This window comes from Gouania willdenowi, chromosome 13, assembly GCF_900634775.1.
Source record: "Gouania willdenowi chromosome 13, fGouWil2.1, whole genome shotgun sequence".
Taxonomy (NCBI): Eukaryota; Metazoa; Chordata; class Actinopteri; order Blenniiformes; family Gobiesocidae; genus Gouania; species Gouania willdenowi.
The window spans coordinates 32504524-32525274 of NC_041056.1; the positions used below are offsets into that span (position 1 = coordinate 32504524).

General features: G+C 39.1%; 1 protein-coding gene across 1 annotated transcript in view; it reads right to left on the reverse strand.

Moving 5' to 3' along the window:
- nf1a (neurofibromin 1a) overlaps positions 1-14497 on the reverse strand; it is a 159162-nt gene extending 144665 nt beyond the window's left edge. Inside the window, 3 exon segments of the mRNA XM_028463763.1 lie at positions 19-102; positions 351-494; positions 14222-14497. Coding sequence (XP_028319564.1) covers positions 19-102; positions 351-494; positions 14222-14281 — 288 coding nt within the window. The 5' untranslated portion in view covers positions 14282-14497.
- Between the last annotated feature and the right edge of the window lie 6254 nt (positions 14498-20751).

Here is a 20751-nt window from a genome sequence, read left to right on the forward strand (position 1 = left end):
CAGGAGAAAGAGACTGACCCCAGCCAAACACTTCTCCAGTGTGTCCAAGATGATGAGTTGGGAGAGGTAGAGGTTCTTCTCTGAAGCTTCTCCAAATATCCGCTATGAGACAAAGTAAAGGTATTACCCTCAATGCAGGGACTGAAAGGAACTTTATTCTCACTTTGAATATTAAAATTAAATCCACAATGTCATGATTTCAAAAGAAAAAGGAAATGAACAAAGAGTAGATGGGAAACAAAACACACAGAAATGGAGACAAACATGTAAAAGCAAAGTAAAAATGACAACTGAAAAAGATAAAAGGAAGAGGAAAATACAGATGACATACCAACTGAGATGTCACTCACCATGTTATTGACATTTTTGAGGATTGTGGTGAGGCCGCTGATGACAAGGGAGAACTTGTACTTTGAGATGTTGATCAGACACTCCTTGTTGTGTTCTGTGCTAATTTTGGTGTGGGTATTCTGGTGTCCAACTTTAATGGGAAGCTGCAGGAAAATAAAAATTAAAAATCAAGTCAACACCCTGTTTAGCTCCTTGGCACAGGACATCACATATTGACCAGGGCTACCAACCATTTTTTGGCTTGCAAGCTACTTTTACCACAAAAGCCTCCTCAAGAGCCCCCTACCCCTGAATTGGCTGGGGTGTGTGTGTGTGTGTGTGTAGCTGGATCCACCACAGTGTTACACTTTTTATCCTTCATTTGCTTTTTTTTCACCATATGTTTATATTGAAGAATAACACAGGTGTCTGATAAAAAGAAACCTTTAAGTTATTATGAAAAAAATGGGTGTGGTCCTCGCGGTGTGCTGGCCCGGGGCGGTCTTCCGGGGGGCTTCGCCCAGGGGCTCGCCCTCGGGAGTTCCCGGTCCCGGGGGGTGCTCTCGGGAGTTCCCGGTCCCGGGGGGTGCTCTCGGGGTTCGGCGGGCTTGGCCGACTGGCTGCCTGGGTCCTGGCACGTGTCTTCCGGGGCGGTTGGTGCAGGCCGCACCCTTGCATGCCGGTGGATGCGGCGTGACCCCTGCTTGGGTGGTGCCCTGCGGCTCTACCGCCTCCAGTCTGCACGCACCGCATGCCGGTGTGGTGGTCTGGCTGGACCCTTGGGGGGGGCCTGACTTTAGCAATAACTAAGGCGCATTGCGCTGACGGCGTCAAAAAAAGATGACCTGGGGTGCTCTTGGGGCTCAGTCAGTGCCTCTCGGCTTGGGATGTCTGAAGGGCTGCTCGGGCCCCCGCTCTTTCTGCTAGCCTGGCTGCATCTTCGGGTACGGGGCAGCGCTTGGGTTTGCAGATACATTGGTCGAGGCACTGGCATGACTTAAACTGTGGGATAAAACTCGTAGTGGGCTTAACTTTAGACATGTTGATCCCAAATACCCGTTTTAGGTATTACCACTCACGCTTTGCCACTGTCCACAGCCACCACCATTATACCTAAGCTTCACGCTAATCACCAGACTGGCTTGATTACACAACACAATAATTATAATATACACAACTACAACTTCATATCTCTTCCCCACCCTTCCATTTTATACCTTGAATCTCTCCTCCCTTCTCCCTTCTCCCTCACCCAGGTGTAACACTGCCCTCTCTTTTTATATTCTCCCTTTAATAAAGTGCTTCTTACCCTTCCTTAGGCAGGGGAAGTGATGGTCACAATTACGCAATAAAATAAATTCATTTATTTATTTAATTGAAATAATAAAACCACTGTCTTAAAAAAAAAAAAAAAAAAAAGGAGTAGGAGGAGAATGAGACGGCGTCCACCAAGCGGCGATTTACCATGTCCACCAAGAGTCCCTGCACGCACAGAAAATCTACTCCATTTTGGGAGCTGATTTTCTGTGGGCGCAGTAACCTGCGCTTCCTCCTCCAGCTGCTCCGGCAGGACAGCATGCACCCCGTAATGCCGTGACGCGAGCAGGATACGGTCTGCCTCCTCCACCAGCCCACGATAGTCCTTAGTGCACACGAGTGGAGAGCTGGCCAGAGCCGTGCGCACTGGAGCAGGTAGTTGACGCAGAAACAGCTGAATGAACAGGAACTCAGCGTCCCCGATCGTCGCAGCGCCAACATGTTCTCCATCAGCTAGGTAGATTTGCTGTCTCCCAAACCGTTGAGAGACAGAAGACGCTCCTCTCGCTCGGCGTCGGACAGCTGGAACTGACGGAGGAGTTCGGCTTTGAGGACGGTGTACTTCCCTTGTGCCGGGGTCACGAATCAGCCCCCTCACTCGACGGGTGGTGAAGGAATACTTTGTGTTGTCTGCCGTTACCCCTCAGAGGTGGAACTGAGCCTCGCTGTGTTGGCTCTGGATCATGCTGCCAAAACTCCGGTAATTTGACAGCTGCTGCATACACAGCGCCCGCGCCACCGGACATTGCACTGCTGCTGGCTTTGACAGACATGTTCATATAACGTCGAGGTCACCAATGTGGAGGCTGAGAAGGATGAGACGGACCAGAGGAGTCGAGTTGGTTTTTCTTTATTGCCTCCAACAGCATGTCCTGCTAAAAGGTTTGTCAAACAAATCTCCCTTGCGTCACTGCACTGCCTCTTTTAACACCTCCCCGCTAACCACACGTCACCGAAACACCCACTCCATTCTGGTTGAGATCATATCCCCCAGGTGCACCCCACAGTATCTATTATTCCTCGACAGGATAGGTCAAATTCAGAGACTGTATCAATACACTGTATGCAGAGGTGAAAGTAATGGATTACAAGTATGCATTTATGGGTACAAGTACTTATTTGAGTATAGTTCTAAATCAGTAATTCTACTTGGACTTCAGCAGATTTTAAAAGACGAAAAGTAATGCATAACATTTCTACACCCAACCGAGTACTGAGTAAATTTCATAAATTAAGCTATACTTAGAGCCTGAGAATTTGTTTTTATTTAAATTTAATGTATTGGTGTAATTTAATTTTAAAAAGAATCATACATTTTTTACAAACCTTTCATTATATACAAATGCCTTTGTGGGAAAAAAAATTAGGTTCCAATTGAGCAATATTGTCTCTTTCTTTTTACGTTTATTAGGGATGTAACGATTAATCGTAAGGCAGTTAAAAATCGATTCATAGGTATCACGATTGACATTGATACTTTGAAAATTGAATCGCAGTACTTTTTTTAAACAGCAGAGGGCGCTATATATTTATCCCTTCTCTTGTCCAGCAGTGTACCGGTGGGCAGAATCTGCTACTACTTTCTTTCTGGCCGCATTCTACTCTTACATGTTAATGTTACATGTTAATAAATGATTCCTTGCCCCTTTAGCACCGAAAGAATATCTGTAATATTACGTGAATATCTGTAAAAGTCACAGTTTTCTATTAGCTCTGTCTGCTAGCATAGCATCTCTTCTTCACTGCTAGATTAGCTGCATGCCAACCAACCACTGGGTGACCAGCGCCCTCTGCTGGTCCAAACAAATATCTGCCGTAAATCAGTGCAATGACTGTTTTTTTTTTTTTTTTTTTTAAAGTCCAATTGTTAAGGCACAAAATACATTTTCAGTTGCACTTTTAAAAAGAAAAAGAACTATTATGCAGTTTTGTATTGTTTACTATAGAACCAGAATTTAAATTAATAAGCTTCTTCTTCATTTGTATTATTTCTTTATTTATTTCAAGATTTATTTTTAGTTAAATTGCATTGTTTTGAATAGTTTATCAAGGGATTCTTTTGACAATAAAAAATAAAAGGAAAATAATACAGTATTTTCTAGTTTTTTTCCCAAAAAAATAAAGGAATATTTTTCAATCATTATTCGTCTACAGTCCCATTTTGTAAACTAAATCGTGAGAGAATCGTATCGTGAACCCAGTATCGTGAATCGAATCGTATCGGGAGTTGAGTGAATCGTTACATCCCTAACGTTTATACATGAGATCAGTTCCTCCAGGATTTCGCGGGCATTTTTTGTGATTGCGGGCTGAAATGCCTGATTTCGTTGGCCATTTTTCGAAAAGTTGCGGTAAAAATTCGCGATTTTTTTTTCAGCCCAAAAACATACTTTGCTCACAATTAAGTTAACGAGTACAGTGCCCGTCGGAAGTATGCATTCATATAATGGGCGCTTAAGGAGAGTTGTCAATTACGGGCATAATAACAAGATACTCTGTAGCACTATTAAGGGGTATATTTGCAGGTGCAAAGTAAAATAACGTGTGCAATTTCCATGGTTTAATTCTATGAGACATGCGCATGATGAATGTGTTGGGGTTTTTTTTTTTAACTCATTTTTATATTTTTTTGTTTTAATTATTGTTTGTTGTTGCCATTGTAGTGTTATTCTGGAGTCTTTTTGTGTTTTTTTTTAATGTAGTTTTGTACATTTCTGTTGTCATTTTAGTGTATTTTTGTATAAATATTTAGTTTTGTGTATATTGAGTCATTTTCATATTTTTGGTGTATTTTTTGTAATATATGTTTTTTGGAGTCATTTTGTGTGTTTTTGGAGCCTTTTGTATATTTGTGTGCATTTCTGTTGTTGTTTTGTGTACTTCCTGTACAAATGTTTAGTTTTTTTGTTTTACATCATTTGTGTATTTTATTTGTATAATTATTGTTTTTTGTTGCATTTGTAGTGTGATTCTGGAGTCATTTTGTGTCTTTTTAGTGTAGTTTTTTGCATTTCTGTTGTCTTTTGTGTATTTTTTGTTTAAATATTTAGTTTTGTGTATTTTGAGTCATTTTCATATTTTTGTTGTTTGTAGTGTGTTTTGGGGGCGGAGGGAGGGAACCATTCTAAATTCATACGCACCAGTCCATCCACGTGTACCTGCCTAACTTTCAATAAACAAGTCACGTAGACGGTGATAGATAGTGAAGCCCACCTGATCAGTGTGTGTGTGTGTGTGTGTGTGTGTGTGTGTGTGTGTGTGTGTGAGAGAGAGAGAGACTCTCTACCTGAGACTCTAATCTCCTCCGTTGGTTCTCACACACACACACCGCGAAAAAATGTGCAGCTTTCAACACAGCAGCCATTGCTGTCAATAACTTCCGGGTGAGGTTCGTCCGGTCTAAATAGCAAACGGTCAAACTAACATGAAAATAAACGTTTTGAAATGTCATCACCAAATGAATAACAGTAAAAAAGTATTTTTCCTCTAAAGAGAAAAGAGAAGTCCATGAAGTTAATGCACGCACCGGAAGTGAGCTGTGCTGTGAAATAAATATAGATGTGTGCTAGCGCCCCCTCACACCCTGAGGTCAAAAGTTGAATAGGTTTCATTTCGGGGCTGTCCAAGGGTGAAATAAAATTAAAAGAAACATTTTAAAATGACCAAATTACTCCAAAATAACAGATACACACACTCGGGGTATTTTTTATTTATTTTTTTATCTTGTCTGCACATGCTGTCAAAGATCAACACTACAAGAAGTGTAATCATTATGAGACAGCAATGCATGTTTTGTGATTGCAATAAAATAAATTGATTTATTTGCAGCAGCGCTACATGGCAAAAGAAAAGTTAAGCGGGCACTGACCGGCTCTGTATTTAGGAGTCAGTGATGATTTGCAAAGTTTTTTTAGCAGTTTAGACAGTGGTGTTTGAAGCGGCCAGGATGAGAGTGGGAAGGACATTTCCGCATTAAAAAAAAGTCGTTTCAACCCAATTCTGTCCATTTCCGTGTTCAATAGTAGATTACATTTTCATTGGTTGATTTCCTGATTTCGTTAATGTGGAATTTATAGTACCCTAGTCTAGTGGTTAGCGCACACAACTGACGGGTAACTGAGACTCGCTGTCGCACATACAAGCGTGTGTCCCGTAACCATCTCTGATTGGCCAGCAGCCACGGAAGGCGGTTCTCAGTGATTCTGATTGGTAAACATACTATATATATCACTCAAATGATGGAAACGTAAAAAAAAAAAACCTCCAGCATCTGAGATTACGTTATCGCAGTAGTGAAAACCTCAATATCAGAATGCTATTGTATCGACCTACATGAGTGGATAGTAAGACTAATCCAATTTAAAGCAAATACTTTAGCACCTGAAGAGCAATGAAAGCTGAATGTATTTAGCTTGGTGAAAACCAAATACATCATGCACCAAAACCCATAAAAATATTAAACACTAATGATTGTAAGCAATCTATGTCCTTGTTTTTTATCTTCCTGACAAATAATTCAATTGTTAAATAGCACTTTCTCCTGCTTTTGTCTGTGACATAAAGGCGACTTCAATAGCTTAGAGCATTGTTTCCCAAACTTTTCACAGTCCCGCACCCCTTCAAACATTTAACCTGAAGCTATGTACCCCCTACTCTTGCACACTTAAAAAAAAAAAAAAAAAGATATTAATGTAATGTCACACACAATGTAGCCCTACAGTGAATTTACCTATCCTGTTGAGGAATAATATATAATCAGAATAACTAGAATATTTGCATTTCCTGAAGAAGATGCAAGTGAGGATGCAGGTGCTGGCCCACGTCGCACTGCATTAGCTTATAGATAGATAGATAGATACTTTATTCATCTCCAAGAGAAATTCACAGTTCCAGCAGCTTACAGGTATGGGAACACAGGGGCATGCAGGGAAAGTACAATGTAAAAATTTAAAAATTTAAAACAGTGCAAAAAAAGTACTAAGGTAAAATATAATGGTCTAAAAACGAAATACAGTATAGTGTCTGCCAGTCCAGTTCAAGTGCAGTTGTGCAGATGACAGTGTGCAAGATACAGTTGCGTAATGGTCAGTTTGTACATACTTAGAGTCCAACCTGTAGGCATTAGCATTAGCCTAGCAATAGCACTAACCTAGCAATATCATGAACCTAGCATCAGCATTAACATTTGCACAGCAATAGCATTAACATTAACCTAGCATTAATAATGACCTAGTATTAACTTTAACATAACATTATCATTAGACTAGCAATAGCATTAGCCTAACATTAATATTGACCTAGCATTAGCTTTAACATAGCATTATCATTAGCCTAGCATTCGAATCAACTTAGCATTAACCTCGCAATAGCAATGACATCAACCTAGCATTAACATAGCAACAGAATTAGCCTAACATTAACGTTAACCTAGAATAATATATAGCATTAGCATTAACCTAGCAATAATAACCTAGCATTAGCATTTACCTAGCATTAACAATAACCTAGCATTAGCCTAGCATTAACTGCTCTATTAATCATCTCGTTTCTAATGTTGTCATTGTTTTTCATTTTCATTCACGTACCCCCTATAACAATTTGCGTACCCCTGGGGGTACCCGTACTCCACTTTGAGAACCTGGGGCTTAGAGCGTGTGCGCGCTCCCGCGAAGGGAGTGTGTTTCACGCCACAACACCGGCGGCAGCACTGAGAGGGCTGATGCATTGAGAGGGCACCGCTTGTACTTACGGTTAAATGACCAATTTACGGAGTTACTAAAGGGTGAGTTCACTCTAAGGATGCACCAATTGATCGGGGATTGGGGATGCATATGAAACAAAGGTCTTAAAGTCCATTTTAAGGTCAGTCACAGTCCCCTTCTGCTGTGAGATGACAGATGGGCCCGCCCACCAGCTCATGTCTGCACGTGCGGACCTGTGCAAGCGTCTGCTACACAGCTTAACAACAGTCACCTGCAGCACGGATAGTCTAGCAGTATTTGAAAATGTTATACATGCTGCACTTCATTTTTTTGTAGAATGTTTAACAGCTCCAGGAGCTTTTATCCTTTAAGCTGTTAACTTATTATTAGAGTGATATTTTTATATCAACAAAGCTGCTGAATTTTTTTTTTCTTCTTTTTGCACTTTAAGGAAACCTAATACTCAGGACACTTTATTGGTGCTTTCAAATGTTTTGCTCGTTTGTCCTATAGATTATTTTTTAATCATCTACCTAAAATCTTGTGACTTTTCTTGTTATTTGTAAAACCAAAATACTGCTGTGCACTTTATTCTTGTCAAAGAGCTGAAAACAGGTGTTCAGTGTAACCTGTTGGACAAGTTTTGTTTGTTTTTAAAATGTAAAAAATGAAAGACTAAAGGAAGTGATATAATTTAATGTTTTGGACATTTATTTTTGCGATAACTACCTCATGTGCAGTTAAAACAATACATTTGGAACATTCAAGGTGTATGTTTCAGTTCCAAAAGAATAAAAATTAGGATCCACCAAAATCTGAATCGGCAGGTCAGGTTTTTTAAAATTGGTGATAGGCCAGAAAATTGCAATCGTTGCACCCTTAGTTCACTCATAATATACTTAGAATTTATAATGCTGATTTAAGGAGTATGCTACTTTCATTTTAAGGTAAGTGGAGGAAGTATACAGCCCTCCCGCTGCAGCCTTCTCACTGTAGCGGGAGGAAGGGCTGCAGCCTCTGCTCTACAGACAGTGACAGCCGGCAGAGTTATCGCTTGTTGAAGTCTCATGAAAAGTTCACTTTTTTTTTTTAACTTTGAGTGTCTAGGTTGCCCGACCTGAAGGGAAGTTGCATCATTTACTTCAATTTTGAATGTAATCTAGTCGCCAGAGTCGCTTCAGTCGGGTTCGGTGTGAACGCACCTTTAGAAAAGCATAAAGACTTCTATAGGGCTTATCTGGTAGCGCTGCAATGTTGTGGCACTAAAGGTATAATCAGCTAATTAAAGTGATTAGACTGGAGGTTGACTGGGCCATAGGGATTGAGTTTAGCTGTGATGATAAAAACTTTATTATACTGAACCTTATGAAAGTCCCCAGAATGAAGATGAGTATCTGACCTATCAAAAGGCAGGCCTATGTTGTGTCATTTATCAATGCCACTCCCTCCACTTTTTTTTAATGTGGGTGACATGAAGGCTGATATGTCAGACTGTAAATCTTTGTTCGCCAGTCGTTCTGTTCCAAAAATGGGTTGATAGTTTCCAGTGAAGTGCTCTTGTCTGTGGACAGTTACACTTACATAAAATCCATTACATTTTTTTCCAAATTCCATTTTATTTTTATCCAAACCATTTATCGGCGCGTTTTCACAGCCGCAAACCTTTGGTAGATCTGCTAAATGACGGTTAAGAATTACTAAAAAGCTCACAGCTTAAGGGGAAAATGACAAAGATTGGTGAGACCAATTCATGCGCTGGTGCGACGAACTGAGAAGGTTAGTAGCACCAATGTTACCAGTGGAAAAGTTAGTGTAGAGCCCTGCATGCAATTGGTTCCCATTTGAACTCGATGTAACAGTTTGTCCAAAACTGATCATTTAGATTAGCATAATCATGATGAGAATACTGGCCTGGGACGATATTCAATAAAATAAATTATTTAACTTGATTACTTTTTTAGCCTTGATAAATTGTCATGTGCGTGCCTGTTTGTTTTCCTCGTGTCCCGCTCAAACAAGCTGGGTGACATCAGTCCCAGCACCTGTGCACACTTGTAACATAGCAGAGTGAACTCTCTTGTCAATCATCCAGTTTCTTTGTCTCTGTAAGGGGAGGCAGGTCTGTAAGTTAACGTGAAGCATGGTTCATGGTGGTACAATAAGCTTTCCTGGCATGTTGCGGCCGTGAAGCTGCATGACCATCCGCTTCACAGACACAAAGCCACCCATGTGAAGCCGCAGCTGTGTTGACGTGTATGCCCCTGCTGGCGTAAATCGGGTGCTCACACGGCTTCCAAAGGAAGCTGTAGCATCCTTGTAGCTTCCTCCTGCAGCTGCTGGCCGTTAAGGCACTATGAGCATCCACACACCCTTGCAGTCCTGGGCGTCATCCGAAGGGGACATACGATGTTCCCATATCCGAAGGAGGACGATGATTACTGACAAACCCACTAAAACAAACCTGAATTATTTCTTCAGGTTGAAGAAATAACTGCATGTTTTTGTGTAAATGGGGTTACAAAGGTCCTACCTGTGGGTTCTATTCTCCCATGTGCGTAAGTCCAAAAGGCCGCGCAGCTGTGCGCTATTCTCCCCCTGTACTTAAGTCAGTCGCTGTGTGCCTTCATCCCAGTTACACACTGTGGGTAAAGCAGCCCTGAAATGTGGGTATTCCCATTCATATCTGGCTTTACACGCATTCTCCGGTGTGCGCAAGTCCTTTTCCTCTACACACTTGTAACCCTGGAATAAGTGCACCGCCCCAATAAGGTGAAACATTATATTGCACTAGAAATATGACTTGTGCATCACACAGCAGCTGTGATCACTCAGCGGCTGCTGCGCGATTAATTAAAACTCTGACAGACGCAGCCTTCTGTCCATGTTGGTCACAGTGATTCAACTATTTTCATATTATGTCCAACATAAAGTCACAGTTTGATCCACTACAGAGTGAAACAAGCAGTCATATGCAATGAGGATGGACCACAAACTGCTCCCACACATGTTTTAATGAGGCTCATCTCAGGTAGCTTTAAACTATTCATATTAAAAACTGCGTATTATGGAAGCCAATAGTTCTGTTTCAATGCAAACATCCCTCTGTATTAAAGCAGGACGCTCTGCGGCCTGGTTATTTCCTCATGTCTCCAGGGCATCTAACTCGGTCACGCTTTATAGCGATGATGATGATGATGATCAAGGAAAGAGATTTTAACTGTGACTCAGTCACACTACAATAATCTGATCAATGATCTGATTAAATCAACCTGTTACATTGCTTATCAATGAAGGCGTTTCAAATTAAAAGTGAACTTGATCATTTTCACGGATTTCAATGACATTTTCAAGCGTTGGGAAAACTCCATGTTCTGTGATTTCAAGACAGCCCAAAAAAAATGACATTACCGCCTCCTTTCCTTCAACCCGCCTTCATTCACACGTACACGCTTTTGGTCTACCTCACGCGCGGTGGGCATGTCAGCAGCCTGGCCAGAGAATACGCATAGGAGAGAAGCGCGTAACTGCAGGGGCGCAAAAAAGCGCTTACGTCCAGACGGGAGAATAAACCCCTGTATTAGCGAGGAGTGTCCTGATCCGATATTGATATCGGATATTAGGGATGTCCCAATACAACTTTTTCACTTTCGATATGATACCGATATTGCAGCCTTGCGTATCGGCCGATCCCGATATTGATCCGATATGATATCAGCACAAATCATACACACTTTCATTACTTGTTTTGCAGTGTGGAATGTTAGAAAACGCTTGATCAAGTGATGTTACTCAAACAGAGAACAATTGTCAGCAACAGTAGGTTACTTTGTTGGAGTGTGAACCACAGTCACCTATGGATAGAAGTGCTGGAGTGGAACATTATATCGGAAAGCTTATATCGGTGATTTTAGACGCAGTTCGATAAAATCCGATATTCGTTTTCTGGCTGATATCGAACCGATATCCGATATCAATATCGGATCGGGACACCTGAATCGGGTATAGGTCCGATATCAGCCAGAATATCGGATTTTATCGGACTGCATCTAAAATCTAGGATATGTATTATATTTATTCAATTGTAGAATACTGTAGATATTATGTTGAAGGTTATAATTTATGTAACCAATTGGTTAATATTAAATGGGTCGTTTTTTCTCATACCGACTGTTGCTGACTATTGTTCTCTTTTTGAGTAACATCACTTGGTTAAGCCTTTTCTAACATTCCACACTACAAAATAAGTAATAAAAGTATGAATGATTGGTGCTGATATCGCATCAGATCAATATCGACCAATACTCAAGTCTGCAATACTTGTATCGTATGGGAAGTGAAAAAGTTATATCGGGACACCCATAGTATTGGCAGTGTTACCTGTTCAGGAATGTACAACTATACCTTGGTGCCTAAATGTTAATTAAATGAATTGGCATTTTGTTTGTCGGAACTTGATAAGCCATTTTATTTATTGTTGTGGTCGTGTGTGGTTTTATATTTCCAAACAGAGACAGAATCTATTATAATGTTTTTGATTGTGATTTTTATTCAAATGCAATTTTTGCTAACAGACAGTCCATTGCATTTTTATTAGGAGTTTTTGTTTATGTATTTTTTTATTTAGGGTATTTAAAAGTTCTTGAAATTACAGTTACAACTTACTAGGGTTAATAAATAAAATAAAAAAATATGCATGATAAATAAAAGTTGTGCATTAGAAAGGATGTACTTCCATTATTATGATATTTTATTAGTGGTAAATTTGGTCTCAATAATGTTTATCTACAATAGTTTATGGGACAATATATCGTCAAACAAAATCTGTTACCGCCCCAAGCCTACTAGAATATGTTGTATTACATTATATTGCAGTAGGTTCCTCTTTGCCTGACCATGTCTTAAAGGTTTTAGTTGGAGCTTAGGGCAGCAATCTACACCAAGAAGAGTAACACCTAAAGCCACTTCCTTTCAGCAGCTGTAATCCAAGCTCAGCCGCTAAAGCAGGGATTGAGGCCCTGATCTGAAGCAACAAACAACAGAAACAAAGACTTAGAGTAATTAAAGAAAACATAATGAATAATGATCTTAAATAGCAAGTTTTTAAAAAAAAATTAATAAAATTAATTCTAAAGAATATTAACAAGCAATTGGTCAGAAGTGTGACTAAGAACACACATTTGTAACTTTCTTGATCATTTGAAATCCATCAAAATTGATCTATATTGAGGCATAATATCACTGTAAGTTACTGTAACTACAGACATTTTTCATAATAATGTCAGATTTTTTCAGAAGTGTTGCGCATGTCAAGAAACCTCAAAACTCTTACAATTGAATGTGTAGTAGTAGTAATTTGCATGTCATTACCTGATATTGTTGATAAAATGTTATCTATTACAATTGTTAAAGACCTGATGACAAAGTACAATGCTGCAGATTCAACCGTTTATTGTTTGGTAATATGATCCTCAAGGGTCGTGTTAACAAAAAAAAATTAAAAATGGGTCTTATTTATTAAGGGTGACTGAGTCAAAGACTACAGCAGACTCAATGTGATAAAACTCACCTAATGTGATAAAAACAGAACACAACTTTGAAGGTTTGTCAGTTAGAGAATACTGGGCCTTGGTACAAACTTAGCCTAAGCATCCATCCTTCCATTTTCTGACCCACTAGCTCCTTATCAATTCTGCTGTTGCCTCTCTGGCGCTAGGCAGGGATACACTCTGGAGAGGATGCAAGTCCATCACAGGGCAACATACACACAGACAACCACTCACTCCTATGGGCATTGTAGAGACTCCAATCAACCTAAAAGTCATGTTTTTGGACTGTGGGAGAAAGCCGGAGTACCCAGAGAAAACTCATAAGCAGGGGGAGAACATGCCCACTCCACACAGGAACTTCTAACTGTGAGGTGGACGTGCATAACCACCTAGGCTACGCATGTTAATGTATATGTCATTACCCAACAATTTACATCGTATGTAATCTGTGAGCATCTGTCAATATCAAGTAGTATAACAAATGCAATATGTTAAAGTTTATATGGCCTCATAAAACGTACGGTAATACAGGAGAGAGCTGGAGATGCAAACCAGACTTAGACATTTTCTACTGGTTTGGTTTTATCAGTGTGTCAGGAAATTGAGCTCACTGCCAATATTGGTATTGAAATACTGTGGGCACAGGTAATGTGCTATGCCTGAAAGAAATAAGGAATCTTCATAAAACAGTTTGTTGGTATTTAAACTCATAAACGGGTATGAAAGTTGCTCACGTGGCTGACGTGGGTCAGGGTCGACTGTGAACGCCATCAAAGTTTGAGTAACGGGTGTCACTGTTATTTGCTAAGAAAGTCATGGGTGTTGTGACCTGGAGCTTTAAGGACACATGCTGGAAAGCCGATGCTGGTATCGTAGCACTTAAGTATAGCATCAAGGCTTAAGGGAGCGTTGGTGCGGGTGAACCGTAAAAACCGTGAACCCTACGGTGATGCAGATTACTGACCTACTCACATCTTATTTGTTTACATTAGACAACCATGGCCTGCTAACATTAGCTACCGTGCTAACATACGCCTGCATGGCTGCAGTGCTGTGACATGATCCCCTAAAGCGGAATATTACATAGTTTAAGCAACAGACTGCGTACAAAGCCTCAGTTGAAGGTAACATAATCTGATTGTCGGCGGAGGACAGCGCTAGCTCCAGCGACTCATCTACGATGTTTGCAGCTGGGACAATATAAGCAGGGATACATCTCGGACTGGGGCTGATTTTACAAGGCTTTTAAGACAAAGAGCGATTACATGCACAAAAGAGGCAGACCAAACCTGCGATACCCATCCCAACTAAATAAGCTTTTCTTACCTGCTCATCGAATCTAGTAATCACGGCCTGAACCCATTCCACTGGTTTGTGAGCCGCCATGGCCGGGCGTTGGGACGCCGCAACACCGTGTTGCCCAGTCCAGGGTGCGACAGCCAAGCGGAGGGGCTTACTAGTGCGCGAAAATCCGTCCGAAACCGACGGAAAAGGACGAAGGGGGCGAGTATTTTTCCCTTTTTGTAGGATTCACCATGCCACCGCCATGACACACCACCGGAAGTCTTCTTCACAGAAATTGATGGGAGGTGTTGGAGGTACGGTCAAGCTGACTGTAGCGAAAGGCACTGCTTCCAGGGCTAATACTCACTGCAATGCACAGTGGATTTCTGAGTTAAAAGCAAATACATAATTTATACCTATAGACGGTCTGATACACATAAAATGCCACCACATTTGGAATGTTTTTCAAAAAGGTGAACAGTCAGCTTTTAGGTAGTTCAGAAGCATTAACGATATTTAAAAACACAACATCGCGATCTTAATGTTCACATTACAAGGTCTTCGTAATCAAAAGTGCACTAAATTTTAAATTACACATACAACTGGATACTTTCGAATCCACTTTGTGTTTTATTTTGATGGGAAATGTTTTCAACTTCCGTCTTCTGTGTCGAGAGCTGTAAACTTTGTAACCCCTTTTGTCCACAGGCGAACAAGCATGTAAGGGCCCAATTATGTTTTGCCATTACATATTAATGTTAAGATATTTGCTCACTAACAATAAATATATAAATAAATAAATCAGGGTTAAGACTATCATGGAACTTATAGATTATTTAAACCAAGTCTGTTAAGCACCCTGCAGATAAGAGTGGTCTTATCTGCAGGGTCTCATCAGCAGTAAGTCATGGATGGCTTACTTCTGATTAAAAAGGTATGAACTCTCAAAATGTAAATATGAAAAAAGATTGCGCATTAAAATATGTTTTTGAATAGACTTGAACATCAGTATCTTTTTACCCAACAGTCACTCTATGAAGGATGAAAGTGAGATGTTACTGATTAAATGTAAAGAATCTGTGTATCGTTCGTCCTTTTGATATACCGTTTCTTAAACCAAATTTGATAAGAAGATATGGTTATTTTGTTTTCCTGATTTAAAACCGAACCAGATATACAGAAAAATAAAAAACCAGATACATATCAGCTGCAATTTTTTGTTTTAAATTAAAATATTAATGGCAAAATGTTGTTCTGTTTGTGTAATATTTAGATATTTACGGGGAAATTAGGGTGAGACCTCTATGTTTATTAGTTTTTAAAAATGCTAAATAATGAAATCCCATCATTTATTTCTCAATATATAAACTTGAACAAACATATCAAAACAACATCCAACTGTTTGTATTGTAACAGCAAATTTGTTTCATAATTCCTTTGTCACGGCAAATTTGCGGTTGACCTCATTTGGAGACATGATTTATTGCTCTGGTTGAATGATGGAGTCCAGGCGAGGCATTGATGATTTTATAAAAAAGGTTTATTATAAAACTAAATAAAAAGGGGTAAAAAAGAAGCTTCCATCCTGAAAGAATGAAAGGCAAAAGGCTCGTGGCAGAGCAAAAAGGCAAGACTCGCTCTAACTAACAGTTTCACAGCTTAAGCTTTTATACAGATAACAGAAAAAGTTCCACCCTGAGGTGAGGAGAAGGAGGGAGTCAGATGCCCAACAGTGGAAACATCTGAGGATGATGAAGACGTGTATATTATGAGGAAGATTGGGCACCACTCTTATCTATCCTTGATAGTGTGTGTGTTCGTGTGTATGGCCTTCAGCAGAGACTCTGTGTTGCACTGAGTACAATACGATCTGTACTGTTTAATCGAACATGATTCAGCTGTTCAAAAGTGCGAAGAGTAATGGAGTCATCATGTATTAAAACATGACAAATTGTACACATGAACACACATTTGACGATATTATGATGAATATAAAAATTGCCATAACACCTTCAACATGAAAACCCTCAACTACAACTACGCAGTGTTTATTCTGAATAATGCACAAAATGCAGCTCTACGTGACACTCGCAGCCCTCTGACTGGAAAAGACTATTTATCCCTGGTTTGTGTAAAGGCAGTCACCATTGCAGACTTACAACGGGTCCTACAAACTTCATTTATCAGGATAGTCTCAATGAGATTAATATTCTCTTTTCAAGAGAGTCCTGGAAACACTTACAATAGGACTTGCTCAAGGTCCCACAGTGATGACCCACAGTGGATTTGAATCGGCAATCCTCCGGTTACAAGGCAGCTTTCAAAACCACTAGGCCACCATTGCCCTGTAAATTAAATCAAGCATTGACATTACCATTACAAAGTACAAAGAACCAAGCTGATAATGATTATACTACTGATAACCAATGCAAGTTAAAAAAACACATCTTAAACTGAAGGCTTATTTACCTGGAGCAGACAAAGATCATGATGCCTTACATGAATCATCACTGTTGCTGCTATCACCAAATGTTAAGGCAATTTTTTTCTCTCATATTGTTGGCTACAGACGACAAGTAATTACCAGGAGCTTCTTCAGATGAGAATTATTCCCGCCACTGGCATTGCACTTCACATCACAAATGTTGCAGCGAACGTACTTGAATACTTAAAATTAAAATGACAAAAATTCAGTCATGATTTTATTCTTTTCTTTTTAAACTGACCTGTGACAAATTTAGCAACGTTTTCTAGTGTTCGTCTTTCAGATTTTTTGTCTCGCCAATGTTTCCACACACCCAGTCGTCACTAATTCTACCTGAAAGATATACAATGTCATCTAGTAATTTACTTGGTTGCATACGGCAACTTTGCACACAGAAAAGTTAGCAACACTGGAGAAGAGAGTAGGTGACATGAGAGTGAGTGAAAGAGGATTCACATAGGGACTTTACGGTCAAGAAGAAGGGAAACGTCTTTTGTTAAAAAAAAAAAAAAGATGACGGTCAAAAAGAGAATGATGATAAATGTAAGGGCCATAAAGATACTATTTCAATAATAGTAACATTTGTGTTCAAATATTAAGATTTTCAGAATGATAATATTAAGTTTATAATAATTGATATGTTTATATTAGTTTAAAATATATAATTTGCGGATGTGCTAATGTGATAAAAAGGTCTTGTATTTGCTGACTGTTAGGATGTCACTCCTAACTGTGATTGGATGTGATGTACGTCAATCATATTTGTTAAGCTGAATATGTGATGGAAGCAACACAGTCTTTTGATCGTAACTTTCTTTTGTTTTTTATGTTTTTTTTTATTTAATTACCCACTAAATGGAACATTCAAAGATATAAGGAAAAACATTGTTTTCAAACTATTTTGGAAGATTTAGCAACGGGATGATTGAATGTAGATAAGAATCCTGTTTTTGAAATTTCATCGCCATCTGTTCATCAAAGTTGTGGAGGTTTCATTCTCATTAATGGAGCTCGCCCAGCTGCAACAGGTCAGAGCATAATCCCATGAACCCAGTCCCACTGCATAACTTTTGCTAAACTACAGTATTTCAAACTGTTTAACCTCTAAACTAGATTTTAATAAATAAAAGTTACCCTTAATACTTGGTTATTTCTCTGGGGCACTGATGCCTATGCCATTTTTTTTACGGGGGAAGCAAGGTTATTCATGTGGATTTTTGTGTTTTCCTTAACAATTTCATATTTTGTGAAATGCGCTGAGATGACTAATTGAAATTGATGTAATTAGTGCTATATCAATAATTGAGTTTGTATTTTTCATTTAAATGTATAGAGGAGGATTTTCCCGAAGTTTAGAAAAGAAACGCTCTTTCCACTTTTTGAAAAAACGCACGAGCAACACTCTACCTGCTCCCAAGAGGGAACGCCTATTAAACGTGTGCAAAAGAGCATGCACGAGCCCAGTTTTCCTTGTGCACAGCTCTGTTTACAAGTTGGTGTCAGCATCGCTCATATAAGCTTACTTTCCAAAAAAAGATTTGCACTTTTCTCACTATGTCAGACTAGCCACAGGTAAGTGAAAAGTGCACATTTTATTGTTCATTTTAATTGAGTCTGGTAGGAACTGCTTATAACAAAGTGCTTATAACAGAAATTTTAAATGCAGGGCAATATAATTTGATACTCATTTTATTGCAGACATTGGACCAATATCCATATCAGATTGGGACACCCCTTGAACATATTGGACATTGATCTTTATAGTTTAGGCTTTGTGCTTGTGATACTTCAGCACTTTGACAATGCTACAGAAGTACTCAGCAAGTATTTTTGTAGATTTTCTCAAGTGGAATTTAGATGAGCAACTTTTACTTGCACTATGACTGACATGAAACCAGAGGGGTATTTCACAAAATCTAGTTTGCAGAAAAAGACAGAATATACCAGTAGTATATTTCCCTGCAGCACAGTGGTGTAATTCTGGGTCTGTATAGTCAGCTGTGCAAAAGTAACCATTCTTTAGTGTGGCGTTTGCATGTTCTCCCAGTGCTTATTTGTTTTCTCCAGGTACTTCCTCCAACAGTCCAAAAACATGTTTATTAGGTTGATTGGAGTGTTTCTGTAGGAGTAAATGGGTTTGCCTACCCATTTGTTTTTCTGTCTCAAGAGAATTAATCAATCTCTTTAAATGCTAAGGTATAATCCTTTTGCAGTCTTAAATCTATAATCACCACCAGCTTTATCTGCAGCTTTCTCCAGTTCCCCAAAGTTTGGTTTTCTGTGTTTGAATTTATTGGATTAATATGAAATACCTGACGTCATTGAAGAATATTCCTCTCTGAAGGGGGAAAAAAAACTCTTTGATACTTAGCTTCAGTAGTATCATTTTGGGTTGATGACACCAGTGTCTAAAACCTGATGCCTTTTGTCAGCACAGCAGTCACATCATCAATAAATACTAGAGAACCAGTTCCATCATTTATTACACTGTGTGGGAGGATTAATAAGGTTATCTTAATTATGAATTCATATGTTTAATATTTTGGGGTGCCACCTCTTTAAAAAAAAAAGAATAATGCTGTATAGTAGCTTTCAATAATTCATATTAGCTCAGGGTGTGAATTATTGTCAAACTATCTCTTCTTCTATAGCAAGACTATATTGATCTGTGGTTCTGTGGTTCCTTTTAAAGCCTGATTAGGTTTTAGAGTTCTCTGTCTCCTCAAAGTTCCAGGTCATAGGAGGATGTTTCTCGTCAGGTAGCAGGCTATGATGTCCGGAGGGCAAGATTAAAAGGGTGCACCTTAGAATTTCTGCTCTTTTTGGGCAGTGTTGTTTTCACTGTTCTGTGAAGAAGTAGCCTGCTCCTGGATCTTTCGTGCCCAGTTGCACTTACGTTGCCTTGGAAAAAGAGAAGGGTGTTGCAGAGCGTGCAACTAAATTAAATTAAAGTTTGACCAGGACTTATATCTAGCAAAGAAACAAAACGTTACAAACACATTAAACAAGTTATCAGACTTGGAAGTCTTTTGCGGGTGTTGATTGACGTGTGATAGTGTTGGATAGGAGTGTTTGTGAAAACTTTCTTGGGAAATTAAGACAATATAATAAAAATAACAGAATCAGATCAGAAAAGTCAAATCAAGTTGGGTACAGAGATCATAATTTTCTGATAATTTTGATATCAAACATGACATTGAGACTTAATTATACGTTTCTGTTTAAAACTACCTAAATTAACTTTGACTATTAATATTCCATAGCAAGTGAATAAAGGAGTTGTTTTAATATATTACTTTGGTAGTGTTTACTGTAACCTAGAAAGATCACAGTTAAATCACCCCTTTAATGTAACCTTTTTAACCTTGGAATTCTGATTTTTTGGTGTAGATTCCTGTGAATAAAACGGTGAATTAAAACAGTGCATGAGGAAATACATATGAAATTTGCATTGAAACTAGTTTAGAACAGTTTAAAGCATCTTTCGTTGTCAGCTCAGTTAGTAAGGCAAAGGTCATGTTCTAGGGTTCTTTTCACTGTAGGTCCTGTGTGCCTAAACAAGCTTGTTCACTCTGTTGATATTTCCAACCTAACAGCGTTTGTGTTTTTATTCGAGAGATCTTTAGTGTTTTAATTGTTTTTACATTATTAATGTTACACATATTCAGACTTGAGGAGGGACCAGGGCTTTCCGCTGAAGCCACTTTCGGCCGATCTGAACACTTTTCATAACCGATGGGAGCAGCTCAGCAGGCTCCCATCCTTGCTTCCACACAGATTAGACCTGGTGCATGAAAACACCAATTACCTGGGTCAACAGCGGGCGAAATTCGGACTTTACCTAGGAATTATGCACATATCCGAGCACTTTTGTATTTAACAATGAGATAAGCAGTATCAAAGCGACAGACCTCCTCTGTTTCCACATTCCTTCAAGCTTTTAATTTGTGATTGTTATGTAATTTTTTCTGTATTGACCTTTATTATTGTTAGTTTCTTTTATTGACTTGTGTGGTTGTGTTAACAACTGTAAAGTGTCTTTGAGTTTTTGAAAAGCGCTTATAAATTAAATGTATCATTATCATTG